This window comes from Nycticebus coucang, chromosome 12 (assembly GCF_027406575.1).
Source record: "Nycticebus coucang isolate mNycCou1 chromosome 12, mNycCou1.pri, whole genome shotgun sequence".
NCBI lineage: Eukaryota > Metazoa > Chordata > Mammalia > Primates > Lorisidae > Nycticebus > Nycticebus coucang.
Genome location: NC_069791.1, coordinates 16,732,508 through 16,755,393, shown reverse-complemented (window position 1 = coordinate 16,755,393; position 22,886 = coordinate 16,732,508). Strand labels below are relative to the sequence as shown.

The window sequence follows — 22,886 nt, the reverse complement described above, 5'->3', positions numbered from 1 at the left end:
GAAGTACGCCACCTACCAAGACTTAGCCAGAACGAAGTGGAAATGTTGAACAGGTTCTGAAATAGCATCAACTATACAAAATATCCCTAAACAGAAAAGCCCAGGACCAGATGGCTTTATGTCAGAATTCTACCAAACCTTTAAAGAAGAACTAGTACCTATATTACTAAACCTCTTCCAAAATATAGAAAAAGAAGGCATATTACCAATACATTCTACGATGCAAATATCACCTAATCTCTAAACCAGGCAAAGACCCAACAAGAAAATTATAGACCAATATTGCTAATGAATATTGATGCAAAAATACTCAATAAGATCCTAACAAACAGAATCCAACAACACATCAAAAAAATTGTACACCACCACCAAGTGGGATTTATCCCAGGGTCTCAAGGCTGGTTCAATATATGTAAATCTATGAATGTAATTCAGCACATAAACAAACTACAAAATAAGGACCATGTGATTCTTTCAATTGATGCAGAAAAAGCTTTTGATAATATCCAGCATCCCTTCATGATCAGAACACTTAAGAAAATTGGTAAGAACGGACATTTCTTAAAATAATAGAGGCCATCTAGAGCAAACCCACAGCCAATATCATATTGAATGGAGTTAAATTGAAATCATTTCCACTTAGATCAGGAACCAGGCAAGGTTGCCCATTGTCTCCATTGCTCTTTAACATTGTAATGGAAATTTTAGCCATTGCAATTAGGGAAGAAAAGGCGATCAAGGGTATCCACATAGGGTCAGAAGAGATCAAACTTTCACTCTTCACAGGTGATATGATCGTATATCTGGAAAACACTAGGGATTCTACTACAAAACTTTTAGAAGTGATCAAGGAATACAGCAATGTCTCAGGCTACAGAATCAATACCCATAAATCTGTAGCCTTTGTATATACCAACAATAACCAAGCCAAACAAACAGTCAAGGACTCTATTCCTTTCACAGTAGTGTCAAAGAAGATGAAATATTTGGGAGTTTACCTAACAAAGGACATGAAAGATCTCTGCAATGAGAACTATGAAACTTTAAGAAAAGAAATAGTGAAGATGTTAACAAATGGAAAAACATACCATGCTCCTGGCTTGGAAGAATCAACATTGTTAAAATGTCTGTACTAACCAAAGCAATATATAATTTCAGTGCAATTCCTATTAAAGCTCCACTGTCATATTTTAAAGGTCTTGAAAAAATAATACTTCATTTTATATGGAATCAGAAAAAACCTCGAATAGCCAAAACATTACTCAGCAATAAAAACACAGCGGGAGGAATCATGCTACCAGACCTGAGACTGTACTATAAATCGATAGTGATCAAAACAGCATGGTACTGGCACAAAAACAGAGAAGTAGATGTCTGGAACAGAATAGAGAACCAAGAGATGAATCCAGCTACTTATCGTTATTTGATCTTTGACAAGCCAATTAAAAACATTCAGTGGGGAAAAGATTCTCTATTTAACAAATAGTGCTGGGTAAACTGGCTGGCAACCTGTAGAAGATTGAAACTGGACCCACACCGTTCACCATTAACTAAGATAGACTCTCACTGGATAAAAGATTTAAACTTAAGACATGAAACTATAAAAATACTTGAAGAAAGTGCAGGGAAAACTCTTGAAGGAATCGGCCTGGGTGAATATTTTATGAGGAGGACTCCCCAGGCAATTGAAGCAGTATCAAAAATACACTACTGGGACCTGATCAAACTAAAAAGCTTCTGCACAGCCAAGAACATAGTAAGTAAAGCAAGCAGACAGCCCTCAGAATGGGAGAAATTATTTGCAGGTTATACCTCCGATAAAGGTCTAATAACCAGAATTCACAGAGAACTCAAACTATTAGCAAGAAAAGAACACGTGATCCCATCTCAGGGTGGGCAAGGAACTTGAAGAGAAACTTCCCTAAAGAAGAGAGACGCACGATCTACAAACACATGAAAAAAAGCTCATCATCCTTAATCATCAGAGAAATGCAAATCAAAACTACTTGAAGATATCACCTAACCCCAGTAAGAGTAGCCCACGTAACAAAATCCCAAAACCAGAGATGTTGGTTGGATGTGGAGGAAAGGGCACACTTCTACACTGCTGGTGGGAATGCACACTAATACGTTCCTTCTGGAAGGATGTTTGGAGAATACTTAGGGACCTAAAAATAGACCTGCTATTCGATCCTTTAATTCCTTTACTAGGTTTATACCCAGAAAACCAAAAATCACAGTACAACAAAGACATCTGTACCAGAATGTTTATTGCAGCCCAATTCATAATTGGTAAGTCATGGAAGAAGCCCAAGTGCCCATCGACCCATGAATGGACTAGCAAATTGTGGTACATGTATACCATGGAATATTATGCAGCCTTAAAGAAAGATGGAGACTTTACCTCTTTCATGTTTATATGGATGGAGCTGGAAAATATTCTTCTTAACAGAGTATCTCAGGAATGGAAGAATAAGTATCCAATGTACTCAGCCCTACTATGAAGGTAAATTATAGCTTTCACATGAAGGCTATAACCCAACTATAGCACAAGACTATGAGGAAAGGACCAAGGGGAGGGGGGAGGTTAGGGTGGAGGGAGGATAAAGGGTGGGACCACACCTACGGTGCATCTTAGAATGGGTGCAGGTGAAACTTACTAAAGGCAGCATACAAATGTCTACATACAATAACTAAGAAAATGCCATGAAGGCTACGTTGAACAGTTTGATGAGAATATTTCAGATTGTATATGAAACTAGCACATTGTACCCCTCGATTGCACTAATATACACAGCTATGATTTAACAGTAAAAAAAAAAAGCCAATATTAGCTAGTGAGTAAACAAATTAAGATATTATTGTTTTCTTTTTTTTGGTGATCTCACGATGTAGAATATGAGTACAAAATTGTCATTTATGCTTTGGGATGGCGGTCTGTATAAACTGTTGCATTGGCACCCTATACCCTCTGGCTGGATTGAGTTTGGCTGTTCGACAGCATTGGCAAAAGATTCTGAGGCAGGGAAGAAAGTCTGTCTCTGAGGGGTACCTATGTCCTTTGACTAAAGGGCATAGCAGCTCTCTGATAGCCCTCTCCATACTATATGAAGCAAAAGTTGAAAGAGCTCTTCTGGTTTGTGAGTTCCAGTAATTGCTCCCTCTTTAACACTCTTTAAAACCTTCTAGTAGCAGTGCACATTGCTGTTATTAGCCAAGAGGTACTGCACTCTGTTGATTTCCCTACTCCCTGCGAACATCTTTGAAAATAATCCCTTTATTAAACTCTATTCAGATTTCCCAATTTCATGTGCTGTTTGTTTCTGTTGGGATCGTGACTAAAATAACTGCTGGTGTATTTTTAATCATTATCCTAATTGATACACCAGAGAAGCCCTAATAATACTTACGCTAATTTGTCTGGGGGCAATAACTGAGTGTTTGCAGAACTACCCTTGGTGTGTTGTTAAGGTGAAAAACTGTGTTAGGTGATCTATAAGGGGCTAGTAATAATAATATTTTATTTAAATATAAACTATTAAAATGCTGTTTTACTCCAAATGGTCCCTATTTTCTCTAAAAGAGATTAGTGATTTGATTCTTTAATAAATTATCAGTATCCTTTGTATCAGTGAGACTCATTGATACCTCTTTGGAGGATACCTTGAAACATGCAAGAAATATCATTTGGCTGATCTGTGAATAACTCTGAGAAAGTTCAATATATAGTATTTTGACTGCATAATATTGTCATCGTTTTTTGTTTTTTTTTTTTGTAGAGACCGAGTCTCACTTTATGGCCCTCGGTAGAGTGCCGTGGCCTCACACAGCTCACAGCAACCTCCAACTCCTGGGCTTAAGCGATTCTCTTGCCTCAGCCTCCCGAGTAGCTGGGACTACAGGCGCCCACCACAACGCCCGGCTATTTTTTGGTTGCAGTTTGGCCGGGGCCGGGTTTGAACCCGTCACCCTCAGTATATGGGGCCGGCGCCTTACCGACTGAGCCACAGGCGCCGCCCAATATTGTCATCTTTATATATTGTGTCTCTTTTCAATTAATAAAGATAATTGGACATTAACCATTTTATATAGTCAAAAGACTCAGGCTTAAATACTGAGTTTGTGTTAAGTGCAACTAAATTTTTCATTTCAGTAAAATTCAGGATTCAAAATTAATCTATAAAAGAAGCTTTAATTAAAACATCTATAATAATAGCAGAATAATTTATAAAGTGTGACAGAATATTACTGTGGGTTTTTGGACTCCTTTTCTCAGAATTTCTCCTTTTATTTGCCTTGTTGAAATTCTAACTCCAAGCCACTTCTAAGTACTGTGCGGGGATCAGGATTACCTGGGAGTAAAAATTTCAGGCCATAGGCCAGACTGTTGAACCACAACCTACACTTTAGCATAAAATTGCCCAGATGATGAGTATACACATTAGAATTTGAAAAGCACTCTAACCAATTCCTGTAATTGCATCTCACTGGATTAAAACTAAGTTGCTGAGTGTTAAAACTGAGGTAATTTATTGATCACTTAATCAGAAGTAAAGATACTAATTAAGTTTACAAATAGCCTTTTATTTCTAAGTACAGAGAAGCCAGAACATTTTTTTGTAATCAAGCATATTGAACTAAGTTTCCCATAATTTAAACTTGAGTTCATTGCTTGTCGAATACAGAGTTTCATTTGACTAAGGTAAACTTGGGTACGTTGCTTCATCAAGCATTATATTGGGGTTACAAACCTGATTGTATCATGGAGTTTATCGCTTTAGAACATAATTTGTGTGGTGTAGTCTAGAAAAGGAAATTACTTTCATGTGTTATTATTAATGTTATAGGGCTTAAGCGATTCTATGGCCTCAGCCTCCCAAATAGCTGGGACTACACAGGCCTACCATAATGCCCAGCTATTTTTTTGTTGCAGTTGTTGTTTAGCTGGTTCTGGCTGGGTTCAAACCCGCCAGCCTCGATGTACGTGGCTGATACTGCAACCACTGTGCTAGGGGCACCAAGCCTGCTTGTAACATTTTTAGAGGGACTTTCAAATTAAAGTAGGATAATTAACGAGGATATCAAGGATACAGGACAGTCTGTTATAGTTGATATATTTAGTGTTTCCCTCAAGCTGTGACAGTTTGTAATAAAATCAAATTTTATTTTATAATTTAAACTCAAAAAGTTGATACAAGTTACTCATTTAATAGAATTTGCTGAATAGCAGCTAAGTTGTTAATTGTTCTATGGGGAAAAAGCAGCCAATCTTGGCCCTTCTATTTTGGAAATGTGTTTCATAATAGTTTCAGATCATTTTGAATATATTTTTCCCTTTTCATTCTTTCAGATTCATCAGGATTCATTTTTGATTTGCAGTCCAATACTGTACTGGCTCAGGGAGGAGCTTTCGAGAACATGAAAGAGAAGGTAAGACTAGTCACTATGGATAGTAAACTTGAATGTCATAGGAAAATTATGGCTATCACCAGATCATTATGAAACTGAATTTTAAAAATAATACATTGCCACCATGTAAGAGTGGTGATTATAAAGGTTCTGAAGAATCAGAATCTATTTAAAGTACAAACATGATTTCCTTTGTGTATATCCCTATGTATTCATTCTAAATTCTCTTGAAGATACTTACATTAATTAACTAATATTTATATGGCTGAGTTTGTATCTCATTTGGTAACATTCTTTGAAAACAAGCTGAGTAAGATACTCTCATTCACATGAAGAGCATTAAAGATCCTTGGAGATCTTTATTTATTTATTTAGTTAGTTAGTTATTTTTATTGAGACAGAGTCTCATTTTGTTATCCTCAGTAGAGTGTGTGGTGTCATAGCTCACAGCAATCTCAAACTCTTGGGTTCAAGTGATTCTATAGAGCATTCCTTCAGGAGAAAGTAGGTATTTTTAGAAACATAACACTTGGTGAACTATATTGAGAAAAACATAAGAGCTTTATATATACTTTCTGTCTTTCTAAAAGAAAGTATATTGTCATAAGGCAATGATTCAGTAATATAAGTACTCACATTTTAAATTATCAGAATTTTACCTTTGGGATCTTTAAGTTTTGCCTAAAGTCCAATTTTTAGGCATCAGTGCTAAGGGGTTTTTTATGTGGGGGGGGGGGCGTTGAGACAGGGTCTTGCTCCGTCACCCAGGCTAGAGGCAGTAGTGTCAGTATTGGAATATCTAATTTAGAGAACAATTTGGCATTATCTAATGAAGTTGCAGATGCCCTACTAGCCAGGAATTCTACTAGTAATTATATAAAACAGACATATTCACTGTTCACAGAAAACTCAATTTTTTTTATTGCTTATAATGTTCAAAACATTGTTTTTAGGGACTGAGGAGTTAGCAGCAAATAAGCATGAAAATGTTCATTACAGCATTGTTCATAATAACCAAAACCTGAAAACAATGTAAGTGCCCATCAATAGGAGAGTGAATAAATTTGATATGTCATACAATGGAAATACTTTGTGGTAGTTAAAATAAATGAGTGAGATACATTTATCAATGTGGAAAACAATAAAAATAACCAATGCTACTTGACAAATGCAAATCAAAGATAAACAGTGTGAGGGTGGCACCTGTGGCTCAATGGGTAGGGCACCAGCCCCATATACTGAGGGTGGCGGGTTTGAACCCGGTCCCAGCCAAACTGCAATTAAAAAAAAAAAAAAAAAAACAGGCATTGTGGTGGGCGCGTGTAGTCCCAGCTACTTGGGAGGCTCAGGCAAGAGGATCACCTAAGCCCAGGAGTTGGAGGTTGCTGTGAGCTGTGATGCTACAGCATTCTACCGAGGGTGATAAAGTGAGACTCTGTCTCTTTAAAAAGAAAAAGAGAAAAGAAAAAAAAAAGATAAACAGTGTGATGTTATAATATTTATGTAATACAGAATAACAATGTATATTACCTATGGAAACATCATAAAAATGCAAAAGCATATATTGAAATAATAACAAATTCAGGGAAAAATTAAGGGAAATGGGATTTATTAGGCATTCATGGGGCTTTACTTGTTATGTTTTAGTAAACAGGGTGTCACATAGTGGGTGTTCATTATTTTTTGTGTACCTGAAATAGTTTATTATAATTTAAATTATTTGTATACATTGTTTCTATAAAGTTTTTATATAATTAAATGATGATAAAGTAAAAATGTTTTAGAAAATGCTATACAAAAATTCAAGTTGTTTGGCGGTGCCTGTGGCTCAGTTAAGTAGGGCGCCGGCCTCATATACCAAGGGTGGCGGGTTCAAACCTGGCCTCAGCTGCAACAACAACAACAACAACAAATAGCCAGGCATTGTGGCAGGCGCCTATAGTCCCAGCTACTCGGGAGGCTGAGGCAAGAGAATCGCCTAAGCCCAGGAGTTGGAGGTTGCTGTGAGCTGTGTGATGCCACGGCACTCTACCGAAGGCACGAAGTGAGACTCTGTCTCTAAAAAAAAAATAATAATAAATAAATTTTAAAAATTCAAGTTGTTATTGTGGTTAAACTTTCCACCTCTTTTACAGGATACTAAAAATGAGTGAACGTTGATGCTAAATTAGAACCTGACACCTAAATTAAACCACCCTTTCTTGATACAAAATCTAGAACATATTCTATGTATTTCTAGAAATGTTCTGCCTTTCTAGGTTTTGAAATTAATTTTTTATGTGCTGTTATCACTCTTCTATTTATCATTCCCAGTGAGATGGTTGTAGGTACTCTTACTGACACAAGAGTGATAGATATTGTTAAAAATGAAATGTCAAAAAAAAAAAAAGAAATGTCATTCTTTCTGTTATTCTTTGTAATAGGCCTCAGCTGTCTAGTGACCTGTGGATGTTAAAATTAAATTACCTTATCATCTTTTCCAGATAAATGCAGTGCGTGCAATAGTTCCCAATAAAAGCAACAATGAAATCATCCTGGTTTTGCAGCACTTTGATAATTGTGTGGACAAAACAGTACAAGCATTCATGGAAGGTAACTAGCTCAGTTTCTTTTTTTCTTTTTTTGTAAGTTTATATTTGTTCAAGTAGAATTTGTTTCAGACTTTTATAACATTCAGCAATCAAATTCCTCATAGACGATATATTAGACCAGTGGTTCTCACCCTTCCTAATGCCGCGACCATTTAATATAGTTCCCCATAAAATTATTTCATCAAGTAGCAATGAAAATAATTTTATTATTGGGGGTCCACAACATGAGGAACTGTATTAAAGGGTCGTGGCATTAGGAAGGTTGAGAACCACTGTAGTAGACCCATGATAATGTAACATACCATGAAATTTAAGACACCTCTTTCAGCCCTATAAGCAATTCATTCATAAGTTATATGATACATGGAATAAGAGACAAGCTTGAGAAACTGCATCATTTTACTCAAAATGTTCTCTAATGGTATTTAGGAAGAAATCATTCCAGTGGCATAAGGAACCTGATTGGAGTTGGGTTGAATAAGAATTTAAGACTCTTCATATCAAAGTAGTGATTCAGTGATCCAGCACAGATGGCAAGTTTAAAGACTCAACATGCTGTTCCAGACTAAAATATTATTAGTTTGGCTCTGGCAGGTGACTTAGATGTGTGGATTTGAATTTTCTTATCTAGCAAATAGAAGAGTAGAGGGCTTAGTCATGCCTTCCGATTTACTGAGTTGAAGAATGTTGTACAAACTTCTTTCCACATAACTCATTTGAGAAAAATTTTACCTTAAGTAGCTGTCTCATTGAATAGCAACATCAAGTTGGGTCTCTCTGTTTCCCTTTTCCTGAATTTGCTAGGATAGGATAAACAGATTCAAATATGGTAAGATTTTTGTCTTCATTTATTTTCTTTATAATGTTAGCATTTGGGTGTAAGATATTGTGTAGCTCTCCTCAAAACATTGTAGCCAAGGTGGTTATGTTACCTGGAGGGGAAGGGATGGCACATTTGGGCTGAAACCAGTCATCTTGGTGTTCGTTCTACTGTATAGATAAAATAATTTTCTTTTCTTTTCTTTCTTTTTTTTTTTTTTTGTAGAGATAAGAGTTTCACTTTATTGCCCTCGGTAGAGTGCCATGGCATCACACAGCTCACAGCAACCTCCAACTTCTGGGCTTAGGTGATTCTCTTGCCTCAGCCTCCCGAGTAGCTGGGACTACAGGCACCCGCCACAATGCCCGGCTATTTTTTTTTTTGTTATTGTTGCAGTTTGGCCAGGGCTGGGTTTGAACCCACCACCCTCGGTATATGGGGCCGGCGCCCTACTCACTGAGCCACAGGCGCCACCCTAGATAAAAGAATTTTCAAAATGGCTAGACTACATTAGTTTCTTCTTACAAGAACTTAGTGAGGAAATTACATGGAGAAGGGTCTTCCAAAAGGGAAGCATGAATGGTTATCTCATCACATTACTTCAAATACTTGATCCTTAACTTTTCCTGTTAGAAGCTTTGGAAATTCTCCAGCAGCTACAAAACAGGATGGGAGAAGGGGAGACACTAATTCCTGCATGGTTGTGTGTGTGGTAGGAGAGAAAATGTATGATTGGTTTCTCTTACAGGTAGTGCCAGTGAAGTACTCAAAGAATGGACAGTAACAGGCAAGAAAAAGGTAAAAATGAATTAAATTTCAAAGTATAATATTGATGTTTATATTATTTCTTTATCTTTATTTTTTAGTATAGTTTTTTATTAAATCATAACTTTGTACATTGATGCACCAGAATTTTTTTTTTATTGTTAAATCATAGCTGTGTATATTAGTGCAATCAAGGGGTACAATGTGCTGGTATACTATTTCTTTAAATTTAGGTTCTGCAAAACTATTTGAAAGCAAAGGTTTACTTATATTCACATCTTCAGTTTAGCTGGGTTAAAATATACATCATCTTCTTTGACGTTGAAACACGCTGTGTGTCCCTGAGTACCACACAGACCCCTTCATGCAATTTAAGGCAGGAAACAGAATGACTTTGCCTCCATGGTGCATTTACTGAGGGGATATTGGACGGGGGGAAAAAAGAGAGCAAATCAAAGAAAGCAGAGCTCCTCCAGAGAAAGTAGTTTAATTGTATGGTTTTCAACCATATTCGTATTAGATAAGTTAAAACAGTTCAGATTTAACTAGACTGTAGTCTCTGATATTAGGTGCCTTGCAGAGGACTCTGATATTTCAATTTGAGGAGATAGAGGGCATTTGGGCTATGGATTCAGTCAGAACTGGATTTCTATCCTTGACCTTGTGACCTGAGAGTATTGTTTAACCTTCATGCACTTCAGTTCTTTATCTCTAAAAAGGAAAGTAGTACTAATAAATACAAGTACCTAATATAATGCCTAACATTAGTTCTCATTCTGTTTTTTTTTTTTTTTCTTGGTTTTTGGCTGGGGCTGGGTTTGATCCCGTCACCTCTGGCATATGGGACCGGCGCCCTACTCCTTGAGCCACAGGCACCGCCCTCATTCTGTTTTCTTTATCCACTTGAAACCAAATGCTTTTCCCAAAGGATACTAGCTGGTCTTAAAATTCTTCCCACAGTTCTATACCTTTAATGTAGCCCCTTAAGGAAATGGTTAAAGTATATATGGATTTTAATCAAACGTATCTATGAAATCTGTTTGAGGTATTCTTTTTCTGCATTAGTTTAGTGCTAGAGTTATGAAATGTTTTTTGAAATTCTAATATCACTTTGTGAGGAGTTCTGTCAGGTCTTGACCGAACCAGGCTTGGCCTCAAGGACCCTTGAGAATTTTTTCCAAGGGGTGCTTAGTACCCTGTTTCCCCGAAAATGAAACAGTGTCTTATATTAAGTGTTGCTCCCAAAGATGCGCTAGGTCTTATTTTCAGGGGACGTCTTATCTTTCCTGTAAGTAGGTCTTATTTTCAGAGGATGTCTTATTTTCGGGAAAACGGGGTACTACGACAGATTTTCCAGAAGCTCCCCATGCCTGGAACTTGGAATATTTAACTTTTTCTTACTGCTTTCAACCTACATAAATAACTATGAGTGTTCTAGAAAACACCAGTTCTTATTTATTGGCCCAGGGTTATAAGTTATTAGTGACATAAAATATGCATAAAGCTGGAAAAATACGTATATTGGAGATAAGTACACTTTTTTTAAAATTTGGAGAAAGCCTAGCACTCTGGGAGGCTGAGGCAGGAAGATTGCCTGAGCTCAGGAGTTCAGTACCACCCTGAGCAAGAATGAGACCCCAATTCTACTAAAAATAGAAAAATTAGCCAGTTGTTGCAGGCACCTTTGTAGTCCTAGCTACTTAGGAGGCTGAGGGAGGAGGATCACTTGAACGCAAGAATTTGAAGTTACTGTTGAGCAATGCTGCTGCCGTAGTACTCTAGCCTGGGCAACATAGTGAGACTCTGTCTCAAAAAAATATGTGTGTGTGTGTGTGTATGTATGTATATACACATAAAAAGTATATATGTGTGTATATCACACACACATAAAAGTATATATGTTTCTTTTCTTAAGAAAGAACAATAGCTTTATTATGGCACTCCCAAATGAATGCACTAATCCAGTCAGTTAACTGTTGGGAATAGTCCAACAGGATATGATTATATGCAGTTATGGGGCTAGCTATTAATATACATGGGACAATGATATTAGAAAACCAAGCCAGTTCACATGAAGGAAAGTATGTAAGAGAAAGGAAATTGATAGCTGTGTGGAGGAGAAAAAGCATATTTAGAATTTAGTAGTGTTTCTGCTAAGAGGGCCACAGAACTTGGGGAAAAACTGATTTAGTTTTATCAGTCTAGCAATATAGGTAGAATTAAGTATTGCCAGTGGAGCAGTGGGTTGACAGAACAAAAGGGTAAAGGACTTTTTGTTTGTTTTAATTTCCTGTTTATGTATATAATACATTCACGTGGCTCAAAATTCAAAGATACAAGAGTTAATACACTGAAACATCGTTATGCCATCCCTATGCCTCAGCCATTTGGTTTCCCACACATGAGGCGAACAGTGTATGAATTTTTTATTGCTAAGTATCACTATCCTCCAGGATATTTTATACATATATAAGCAAATATAAATACATGTTCTCCTCTTTGTCTTTTTTCTTTCATGTAGTATATCTTAGAACACATTTCATTAAAATATAAAGAGCTTCCTTAGTGTTTTTTTTTATGTATTCTACTGTTTGGATGTACCATAAGTTATTTAACCAGTCCCCTATTGATGAAGATTTGGGTTGTTTCTAATCCTTTGCTTTTAATAACAATATTATAATAAATAAGCTGTATGTGTATGTATATTTTGTATATATAATTTTGCATGTTAATATTGCCAGAAAAAATTCCTAGGAGTAGAATTGCTGGGCAAAGTACATATGCATGTAATCTTGAAAAGTATTACTAGATTGTTGTAGAGAGTACCACTTTACACACCCACAAGTATATATGAGAATGCCTGTTTCTCAATACCCTCAACTCTGTGAACCCTATAATGTTAATCATACTTTTTGACTTTTGCTAGTCTAATAGATTAAAAATGATTAATTTATATGTCTCTTATTAGACTTTCCTTTTATGTTTATAGCTTATACTGTTGTTTTCTGTCCGTTTTTTTTTTTTTTTTTTTGGTTAGAACTCTGTGGATATCTAGCTCTTTGTCTGAATATAAATTGCACGTATTTTTTCATGTTTTGTAATTTATCTTTTGTTCTGTTTAAGGTGGGTTTTACCATGAAGAAATGTTTTATATTTATTTATGTTTGAGTTTATCCAAACTATAGGATTTTGTATAGTAAAATTTTATTTTAGGCAGTAGTTCAAAATATACAAAAATGTGTTAAATTTCTGGAAGAATATATGAGAAATTGGTAACACTGGTTACCTTTGGGTAGCTAGAGTTACCTGTTTGGATGTTGGGGCTATGGGGGTGGGGGTGTCTTCTTTTACTTTCCTTTTCTCCAAATTTTTAATAACCTTAGAACAAAAAGAAGAAAAGCAAACCAAAACCTGCAGCAGACACAAGTAACAGTATCCCAGATTCCAGTAAATCAGTTTCCATTCAAGAGGAACAGTCTATGCCTTCCTCAGAGAAAGGTGGTATTAATGGTTACCATGTCAATGGTGCCATCAATGATACTGAGTCTGTGGACTCACTCAGTGAAGGTTTGGAGACACTTTCAATAGATGCCAGAGAACTGGAGGATCCTGAGTCTGCCACACCAGATACGCTGGATAGAACAGGTAAGTTTAGTGACGGGGGGGGGGGGGGGGGTTTGTTTTGTTTTGTTTCGTTTTGAGACAGAGCCTCAAGCTGTTGCCCTCAGTAGAGTGCTGTGACATCACAGCTCACAGCAACCTCAAACTCCTGGGCTCAAGCGATTCTCCTGCCTCCACCTCCCAAGTAACTGGGGCTACAGGTGCCCACCACAATGCCCAACTATTTTTAGAGACGAGGTCTTCCTCTGGCTCAGCTGGGCTTGAACCTGTGAGCTCAGGCAATCCACCCACCTTGGCCTCCTAGAGTGCTAGGATTATAGGCGTGAACCACTGTGCCTAGTCCAAGAATTATGATTTTTAGATGTTCTTTTATTGGTTAGTTCACACACACAGACTTGGAGAAAAACACTGTACTTACATTGACTTCAAACAAACCAATGTTTTTCTGAGCTAGCTTTCCTCTCATTTCCTAACTCTTTGTCCTTTTTATTGCCTAAAGCTTTTTAAATTCTTTGCCTGGGAGAGTGTAAAACTTTTTTTTTTCTCAACATAACTTATGGAAGGCAACCTTCTACAAGGCTGCCTTCCTCACATACAGTGCTTCAAACTGCTTATAGAAGTTGGTGATGTGGAGTCTTTATTTCCTTGTGCCAGGGCTAAAAGAAACTACTAAGCTACAAAGAAGCCACTGAGTTGCGGGGAATTAGCTCCCTCTCCAAAGATGTATAACCACAGATTTCTCTTCTTCATTCACACCCCTTAGCACTAAGCCAGCTGATTCTGATTTTTGTTTTATTTTGTCAGTTAATTTTGTTCACAACCTTTTAAGAGGCATCATTTTGTGTAAACCGTTTTTCCCTGTTGTTTTTTTTTCTTTTGTGTGTGTGTGTGTGCACTTAAGTTTGCTTGATTGAGGTGAAGACAGTGCTGTGGCTCATGCCTATAATCCTAGTACTCTGGGAGGCTGGGGTGGGTGGATCCCTTGAGCTCAGGAGTTCATGACCAGCCTGAGCAAGAGTGAGACCCTGTCTCTTCCAAAAATAGAAAAACTAGTCGAGCATAGTGGAGCTAACCTGTAGTCTCAGCTTCTTGGGAACCTGAGATAAGAGTATTGCTCAAGCCCAAGAGTTTGAGGTTGTGAGCTATGATTCCATGGCACTCTACCCAGGGTGACTGAGTGAGACTCTGTCTCAAAACAAACAAACAAAAAAAAGATTGCTTGATTGATTTATCTCTAACTTGTGTTCTGAAATATTGTTCTCTTTCTTGTACAGGATCCATGCAGGAGAATGGTGTCTCTGATTTGGGGTCCAAGTCTTTGTCTATGTACTCTATTCAGAATTCTCAACAATCCAGGAATGCTGCCAAATCTCTCTCAAGACCTACCACAGCTCCTCACTTTTCAAATCTGGGGATGGAAGATGTTCCCTTCTCCTCCACCAATAAAAAGTTAGGTAAGTTGAGGACCCACCTGTGAGAAAGAACAAAAAATCTGTGTTTTTGGCTAAAGAGGGCAAATTTATCTCTTTGTTGTCATAGAAAGTTTCAGAAGGGCATCTAGTAATACTTTTACCCAACTCTTCCCTGCCTCTGTGTAATCTTTTAGAGTCTGATAGTAGTTTAAATGCTGTATAGTCTTGTTAGAAAAAGAGGGACCCCTTAGCTCGGCACCTGTAGCTCAAGCGGCTAAGGCGCCAGCCACATACACCAGAGCTGGCAGGTTCTAATCCAGCCCGGGCCTGCCAAACAGCAATGACAACTATAACCAAAAAATAGCTGGGTGTTGTGGCAAGTGTCTGTAGTCCCAGGTACTTGGTGGGCTGAGGCAAGAAAATCACTTAAGCCCAGGACTTGGAGATTTCTGTGAGCTTCACAGGGCAATAGCTTGAGGCTCTGTCTCAAAAAAAAAAAAAAGAAGAGGGACCATTTTTTAAATTAAAGTCAAATTCTACTGCCAGAATGACTTATCTGCTAACATTAATCTATTTCTTTTGTTTGCTTTACTGCAACATTTTTGTGCTATTTCCTTCATTTTTATCTCCTGGTTGACTCAACAAGTAAAAAGCTCTTCCATGTTGGAGATGACATTTTAAAGAAATATTTTTACTCCTCTTCACAACTTCATGCTCTGACTGATGTCTGGAAGACTCTAGCTTTTAGATAAGATCATTTTCTCTTAAGTAAGTACATAGCATTGACTGGCAGTAGCTCTTTGCTTTGCTTTTTTTTTTTTTTTAAGCTATTAATATGATAGTCATTTAAATAAACAGCCAATAAACAAACAGAGATATTAACCCCTTTGAGTTTCATACATCTAAGTATAGCGGTCCATTCCATTTGAACAAATGAAAGAGAAATGTAAAGGACATATATAATTGATAGCTTTTTTTTTTTTTTTTTTGGGCAGTTTTTGGCCGGGGCTGGGTTTGAACCCACCACCTCCATCATATGGGGCCGGCACCCTACTCCTTGCTCCACCCATAATTAGTAGCTCTTTATGGAATTAATTTATTCTACATAAACTAAATTTTAATTAGTGAAGCTCTCCTTCATTTTCCTAGTAGTCCTCAGTTTGCTGCAAAAAAGCAAGTCTGAAAATACCCAATCAAGCAGAAGTAAAGAATGTATATAGGCACAAGGCTTAGAAGTTTTTAGGTTCTAAAAAAACTCAAGCTGACATGAGGAAGAATTTAAATAAAAACTTGAAAGTGTGTATCTTGGCACAATTATAAACTTTTTAGATTCATGATTCTGATAGTAATTTGTAAATATAACTTTGGCATTGGTAAATACAGAAAGGTCGGTAGAACTCTTAGAAACTGTTTAAAATGTGTTGGGTAGGTAAGTGCTTTTCATCTTTTTCTAAAAGGCTGCCTTCCTCATATACAGTGCTTCAAACTGCATGCAGACCCATGCAGTGTTAATTTTGTCATGTCCACATGGTGAATTCTATTTTTTATTTTTGTAGAGCTGAGGTCTATGTTGCCCAGGCTGGTTTTGAACTCCTGGCCTCAAGTGATCCTCCCATCTCAGTCTCCCAAAGTACTGGGATTACAAGCATGAGCCATGGTATACAGCCTCATTTTTAAGTCTTTTTTTCTGTTTTTCATTTCATTTTGGGTAGTTCCAAAAATTACTGTCTTTAAATGTATTAACCCGTCTTTAAACTGTTTCTAGTCTGTGTTTAACTCTATCCATTGTATTTTTCATCTTAGACATGGTTTTTTACATCTTTAGAAGTTCAATTTTCATTTATTAAGATATCGTTCATATCCCTCCTTAACATGCTTATGTGTTGTCTTCTATCTTCTTGAACCTACAGTATCTAATTATAATAGCTATTTGATGTCCTTTTTGATTGTCATATTTTTCTGCGTATTTTTATGCCTGATAATTTTCTTTTTTCTTTCCTTTTTTGTGAGACAGTCTCAAGCGGTCGCCCTGGCTAGAGTGCCATGGCGTCACAGCTCACAGCAATCTCAAACTCTTGGGTGTAAGTGATTCTCTCGCCTCCACCCCGGCAAGGCCACTATTTCTTTGTTGTTGTTGGCAGTTGTCATTGTTGTTTTAGCTGGCCTGGGTCGGGTTCGAACCCACCAGCCTTGGTGTATGTGGCCAGTGCCCTACCCACTGAGCTATGGGCACTGCCTATTCCTGATAATTTTTTATTGGGCCCAGAAATTGTGAATTTTACCTTATTGATTACTCAGTATTTCTGAATTTCTTTAAACATCCTTATGATTTGTTCTGAGACTTGTGGAAACAGTTTGAGGCTTGCTTTTAAGCTTTTTTTTTTTTTTTTTTTTGGCCGGGGCTGGGCTTGAACCCGCCACCTCCGGCATATGGGACCGGCGCCCTACCTGTTGAGCCACAGGCGCCGCCCTGCTTTTAAGCTTTTTAGATGGAACTAGAGTAGCCTTTAGTCCACAGTAATTTTGCCTCATTACTGAGCCAGTATCTTTCTGAGTGTTCTGCCATGTGCCACATTTATTGTAAGGTTCTCTCACTCTGGCTTGTGTGAACACAAACTATTCCTAGCCTGGGTGAGCTCTGGCTATTGTTCTGCCTGATGCTTTCTACCTTTTCTTTTTCCTTTTTTTTTTTTAATTGCTCTGCATTTGGGGACTTTCCGTAGAAAATCCTGGAATTGTGCTAATTGGCCCTAACATAGATTTATAGTCTTGACTCGGTGCCTGTAGCTCAAGCGGCTAGGGCACCAGCCACATACACTGGAACTGGCAGGTTCGAATCCAGCCTGGACCCGCCAAACAACAATGACAACTACAACCAAAAAATAGCCGGGTGTTGTGGCGGGCACCTGTAGTCCCAGCTACTTGGGAGGCTGAGGCAAGAGAATCACTTAAACCCCAAGAGTTGGAGGTTGCTGTGAGCTGTGACGCCACGGCACTCTACCCAGGGCAACAGCTTGAAACTCTCTCAAAAATAAATAAATAAATAAAAATAAATGTACAGTCTCTAATTGAATCTGTACTTTTCTTTTTTTTTAATTTCAGAATATGAAATTGGTACAAACGTTTTAGTTGCATAAATTTCTTTTGTACAGTTTGAGTCAAAGTTATAAATGTACCCCTCACCCAGATAGTGTGCAGTATATCCATTAGGTGTGAATTTATCCCTACCTTTGAACCCCTTCCCACCTGCTTGCTTTCCACTGAGTTGAGTTTTAATAAAATGTGCACACAGGTTAGTTTCCAATTTAAGATGTACATACGGTGTTCATTTTTCCATTCTTGTGAAACTTAGAAGAATGGTCTACAGTTCGATCTGGGTTGTTCCAAAAGGTATTAGTTCATCTTCTTTTTTAATGGCTGAATAGAACTCAATGATATACATATACCACATGTTATTAATTCATTTATGTGTTGTTGATGGGCACGTGGGTTGATTCTACATCTTTGCGATTGTGAATTGTGCTTCTATAAACATTTGAGTACATGTGTCTTTCTGATAAAATGACTTTTATTCCTTTAGTAAATAATAGTGGGACTGCTGGATTAATGTCGGTCTACTGTTAGTTCTTTGAGGTATCTCTGTATGACTTTCCATAGAGGTTGTACTAGTTTGTAGTCCTACCAACAGTGCATAGGTGTTTCTTTCTCTCTGCATCCACCCCAGTATATCATGTTTGGGGATTTTTTTTTTTTTTTTTTGAGACAGAGCCTCAAGCTGTCACCCTGGGTAGAGTGCCATGGCATCACAGCTCACAGCAACCTCAAACTCCTGGGCTCAAGCGATTGTCCTGCCTCTGCCTCCCAAGTAGCTGGGACCACAGGCACCCACCACACGCCTGGCTATTTTTTGGTTGCAGCCGTCATTGTTGTTTGGCGGGCCAGGCTGGATTCTAACCTGCTATCTCAGGTGTATGTAGCTGGCGCCTTAGCTGCTTGAGCCACAGGTGCCGAGCCGGGATTTTTTTTTTTAAATAAAAGCCACTCTTATTGGAGTTGAGTGACACCTCATTGTGGTTTGGATTTGCATTTCCCTGATAATTAGAGATACTGAGCATTTTTTCATGTTTTTGGCTATTAGTTATCTTCTTTTGAAAAGTTTCCATTCATGTCTTTTGCCTACTTTTTTATGGGATTGTTTGATTTTTTTTTCTTGCATATTTACTTGAATTTTTTATAGATTTTTATTATTAGCCCTTTATTGGATGAATAGCATGCAAACATGTTCTCCCATTCTGTAGATTGTCTGTTCACTCTATTGATTGTTTCCTTGGCTGTGCAGAAATTTTTTAATTAATTCAGGTCCCATTTGTTAATTTTTTTGTTGCTGTGTTAGCTTTTGAGGTCTTCATAAATTCTTTGCCTAGGCCAATGTCTGTCTATAAGAGCGTTTCTAACATTTTCTTCTAGAATTCTTATTGTTTCACATCTTAGATTTAAGTCTGTTATCCATTGTGAATTAGTTTTTGTGAGTGGTGAAAGGGGTAGATCCTGTGTCATTCTTCTACATCAGGCTATCCAATTTTCTTTTTTTCTTTTCTTTTCCTTTTTTTTTGGAGATAGTCTCACTGTGTTGCCCTTGGTAGAGTGCTATGGCATCACAGCTCACAGCAACCTCAAACTCTTGGGCTTAAGCTAGTCTCTTGCCTCAGCCTCCCAAGAAGCTGGGACTACAGACACCCTCCACAATGCCCTGCTGTTTTGTAGTTGCAGTTGTCGTTGTTTGGCTGTCCCAGGTTGAGTTTGAACCCACCAGCCTGAGCGTATGTGGCCAGCACCCTACCCACTGAGCTATGGGCGCCACCAGGCTATCCAGTTTTCTACATGTGGCTATTCATTTTCCCCAGCACCATTTATTAAATAGTTGAATAGGTATTATTTTCCCAGTGTATGCTATTGTCTACTTGGTCAAAGATCAGAGGATGAGGATGGTTTTATATCTGGCTTTTCTGTTCTGATCCATTGGTCTCTGTCTCTGTTCTTTTGCCAGTACTTATAACCTTTTCGTATAGCTTGAAGTTCAGTAAGTGATGCCTCCTGATTTGTCCTTTTTGCTTAAGGTTGCACTGGAGATTCAGACTCTGTTTTTCTAGATCTGCAAAAAATTATGTTGGTGTTTTAATGGGGATTGCATTGAATCTGTAGATCACTTTGTGTATTATAGACTTTGTATCTGTGTTGATTCTGCTGATCCATGAGCATGATATATTTTCCCATTTGTGTATATTATCTGTGATTTCTTATTTCAGTATCTCGTAGTTCTTCCTGTAGAGGTCTTTTACTTCCCTGATTCAATATATTCCTAGATATTTTATTTTCTTTGTTTCTGTTGTAAAAGATACTGAGTCTTTGATTTGATTCTCAGCTTGAATGTTGTTTGTGTATAGGAATGCTGTTGCTTGGTATATATTGATTTTGTATCCTGAGACTCTGCTAGATTTATCAATTCCAGGAGTTTCTTGGTAGAATCTTTGGGGTCTTTCTAGATATAACATCACGTTTTCAGCGAAGAGGCTGGTTTCACACATGGAGGCCTAGTAATCTCCCTGATCCCTAGCCCTCAGCCACCTCCTTCCTCCTCCTTCATTTTTTTTCCAACTGGTTCAAGGTCACATGCAGAGGCCAAGTAGAGCTCTCAGACCCTAGCCCTTAGTCACCTCCTTCCTCCTCCTCACAGGTTCTCTTTACATTCTCACTTTAACCTCTTTTTTTTACCTCCTGTTTCTGATATGGGGACCACTCAGTCACAGATAACCCTTTCTTTACCTTTAAGCCGCCTTTTAACTCACCTCAAGCCTCTAAGGCTCTATCCTGACCTTAAGCCTACATGCCTCATCTTTTTCTGTAATACTCCTTGACCTACATATAGACTAGAGTCCAGGGGTCCTCAAACTTTTTAAACAGGGGGCCAGTTCACTGTCCCTTACACCGTTGGAGGGCCGGACTATAGTTAAAAAAAAAACAACTATGAACAAATTCCTGTGCACACTGCACGTATCTTATTTTGAAGTAAAAAAACAAAACGGGAACAAATACAATCACACCGCTTCATGCGGCCCACGGGCTGTAGTTTGAGGACCCCTGGACTAGGCAATGGTTCCTGATGGCCTGAAAATGGCACATTTGACCTCTTAATCCTCACTGATCTCAATAATTACTGCCAGAGATTAGACAAATGGTTGGAGATTCCCCACATCCAGGCCTTTCTCCTCTGAAACATTCCTTCTCTGTGTTCATCTTGTAAACCTCCCAAATTTTCCTTGTACAGGCCAACCCCCCCCCAACCCACTCATCCAAATCTCCATTGTCTGTTTTTGACCCAGCAGACAACCTTTCCCCTTCTACCCCTCCAGAACCCCCCTTCCCTCAACCTCATTCTTACCCACAGAATTCCACCCCATCCCCCTCTCTCTCCACCGCCCTCCACCTCACATGGTAAAGAGAGAAAAGATGGCAGAACCAGGAGAGAAAAGAAACATGGTGGAACTCTTAAAAATTCCCCCAGGGCCCCCAGACCCCTTAGAAAGATCTCTTTGACCTGGCTTTCCAGGTCTTTAATAACTGAGAAGAGACCTGTAAACAGCAATGCCTTTCGGAACTCCAGTTATTGGCTTCTGCCATTAGACAAAACCCAGCTGCTTCTTGAAACTCCACAGGGCACTCAGGAAGAACAAAATCTCTCCCACTGGGACACTGGGCAAAGCAGTGCCCAAATCCAAACCGTCCCCCCAAACCACGTCCAGCCTGTGAAAGTCCTCACTAGAAGTCCAACTGCCCAGGTCTTTCTGAAGATCTGGTTTTGCAGTCACTCCCAGGACCTAGCAAAATTTCCTGACCTTTTAAGCCTAGCTGCAAAAGACTGACAATCCCTGTTAAAATCAGCATGCCCTCAGATGCTATCCTAGAAAACTAAACTCTGGGTATTTTTGCTAGTGGAAGGTAAGCCAGTTTCTTTTCTAATAAACATGGGACCAACTTCTTCCACACTGCCATCTTATAAAGGTCCTCTAAACAAACAGATCTCCATGTTGGGAACTGATGGTAATTTACCAGGCCCTCAGGCTACTCCACCCTCATGGTGCTGGAATCATGGCCTCCTTGGTTATTTCCTATTTTAGGGTCACTAATTATGATTTTTCTCATTCTCAGTTTCAGACCAGTAATTCTCTGTCTCATCTCCCCATTTATTGACCAGGCAGTCACCTGGAAAACAATTGCTCATATCCTTGCCCTGCATGGATATCAACCAGTTCAAACTGAAGACCCAAGAGTGTTCCTGTAAACATCACTGCCCTCCATTTTCCTTACAGTCAGCCCATGCCCGGCCATCATCCCGCCTCCATATAGTAGACTAAAAAGACAGGGATGACAGACCCAAATAGAGCGGACCTACCCAAATACAATCAACCCACTCAAACGGAATGTGTCCACCCCCACCCTTCCAACCCTTTCAATCCCCATCCACCTTAACCCAGTGCTGACTTCTTTCTCCAGCTCAGCTCAACTGCACCCCTGTGGGAAAAGGCCAGTGTTGCCCACCCAGAACCTGGACTCCATTTCCTTTTGTTCACGTTACAGAATAATCTTTTATTTTTGGCCTTTGACCTCTCAATAACCTTATGTAGAATTGTTACATAAGGTTAACCTTATGTATTGGAATTGCTTTCTAATTTTATTCCACTGTGGTCTGAGAAGGTACATGGTATAATTTCTATTGTTTTGAATTTGTTGAGACGTGTTGTGGCTTAAGATGTTGATCAGTCTTTGAGAATGTTTGTGTACTGATGAGAATTACATATATCAGTAGTTTTGGGGTAGAATGTCCTATAAGTGTCTGTTAAACTGTTTGCTCTGGAGTCTCATTTAAATGCCATGTTTGTTTTCTTTTCTTTTTTAAAATCTCAGATTAATATGAGTACAAATGATTATTTTACATTGTTTGTGTTTATTAGGTAAAATCCAAGTTGGTTGTAATTGAGCCCTTCACCTGGGAGGTGTGCCATATACCCCTACATTGTACCTGTTAGGTGAGAGCTTACCAAACCCCTTTCCTTCCCTCCTCTCTCCCCACTTGAATTTTTTCTTGTGTGGGCATCTTTGTTTATTTTCTGCTTGGAGGATCAGTCCAGTTCTGTCAGTGGGGTGTTGAAGTCCCCAGTATTATGATGTTGCTATTTATCACTTTGTTTACATATAGTAATGTGTTTTGGG

General features: G+C 38.4%; 1 protein-coding gene across 2 annotated transcripts in view; it reads left to right on the top strand.

The window, feature by feature from the left end:
* Nucleotides 1-22,886, top strand: part of SPATS2 (spermatogenesis associated serine rich 2) — a 132,068-nt gene that overhangs the window by 75,531 nt on the left and 33,651 nt on the right. For both annotated transcript variants that reach the window (XM_053554106.1, XM_053554105.1), the window contains exons 2-6: nt 5,351-5,430; nt 7,893-8,001; nt 9,569-9,618; nt 12,969-13,230; nt 14,481-14,660. In XM_053554106.1, the coding sequence (XP_053410081.1) occupies nt 5,419-5,430; nt 7,893-8,001; nt 9,569-9,618; nt 12,969-13,230; nt 14,481-14,660 (613 nt within the window). In that variant the 5' untranslated portion in view covers nt 5,351-5,418. The remainder of the gene's footprint in view (nt 1-5,350; nt 5,431-7,892; nt 8,002-9,568; nt 9,619-12,968; nt 13,231-14,480; nt 14,661-22,886) is intronic.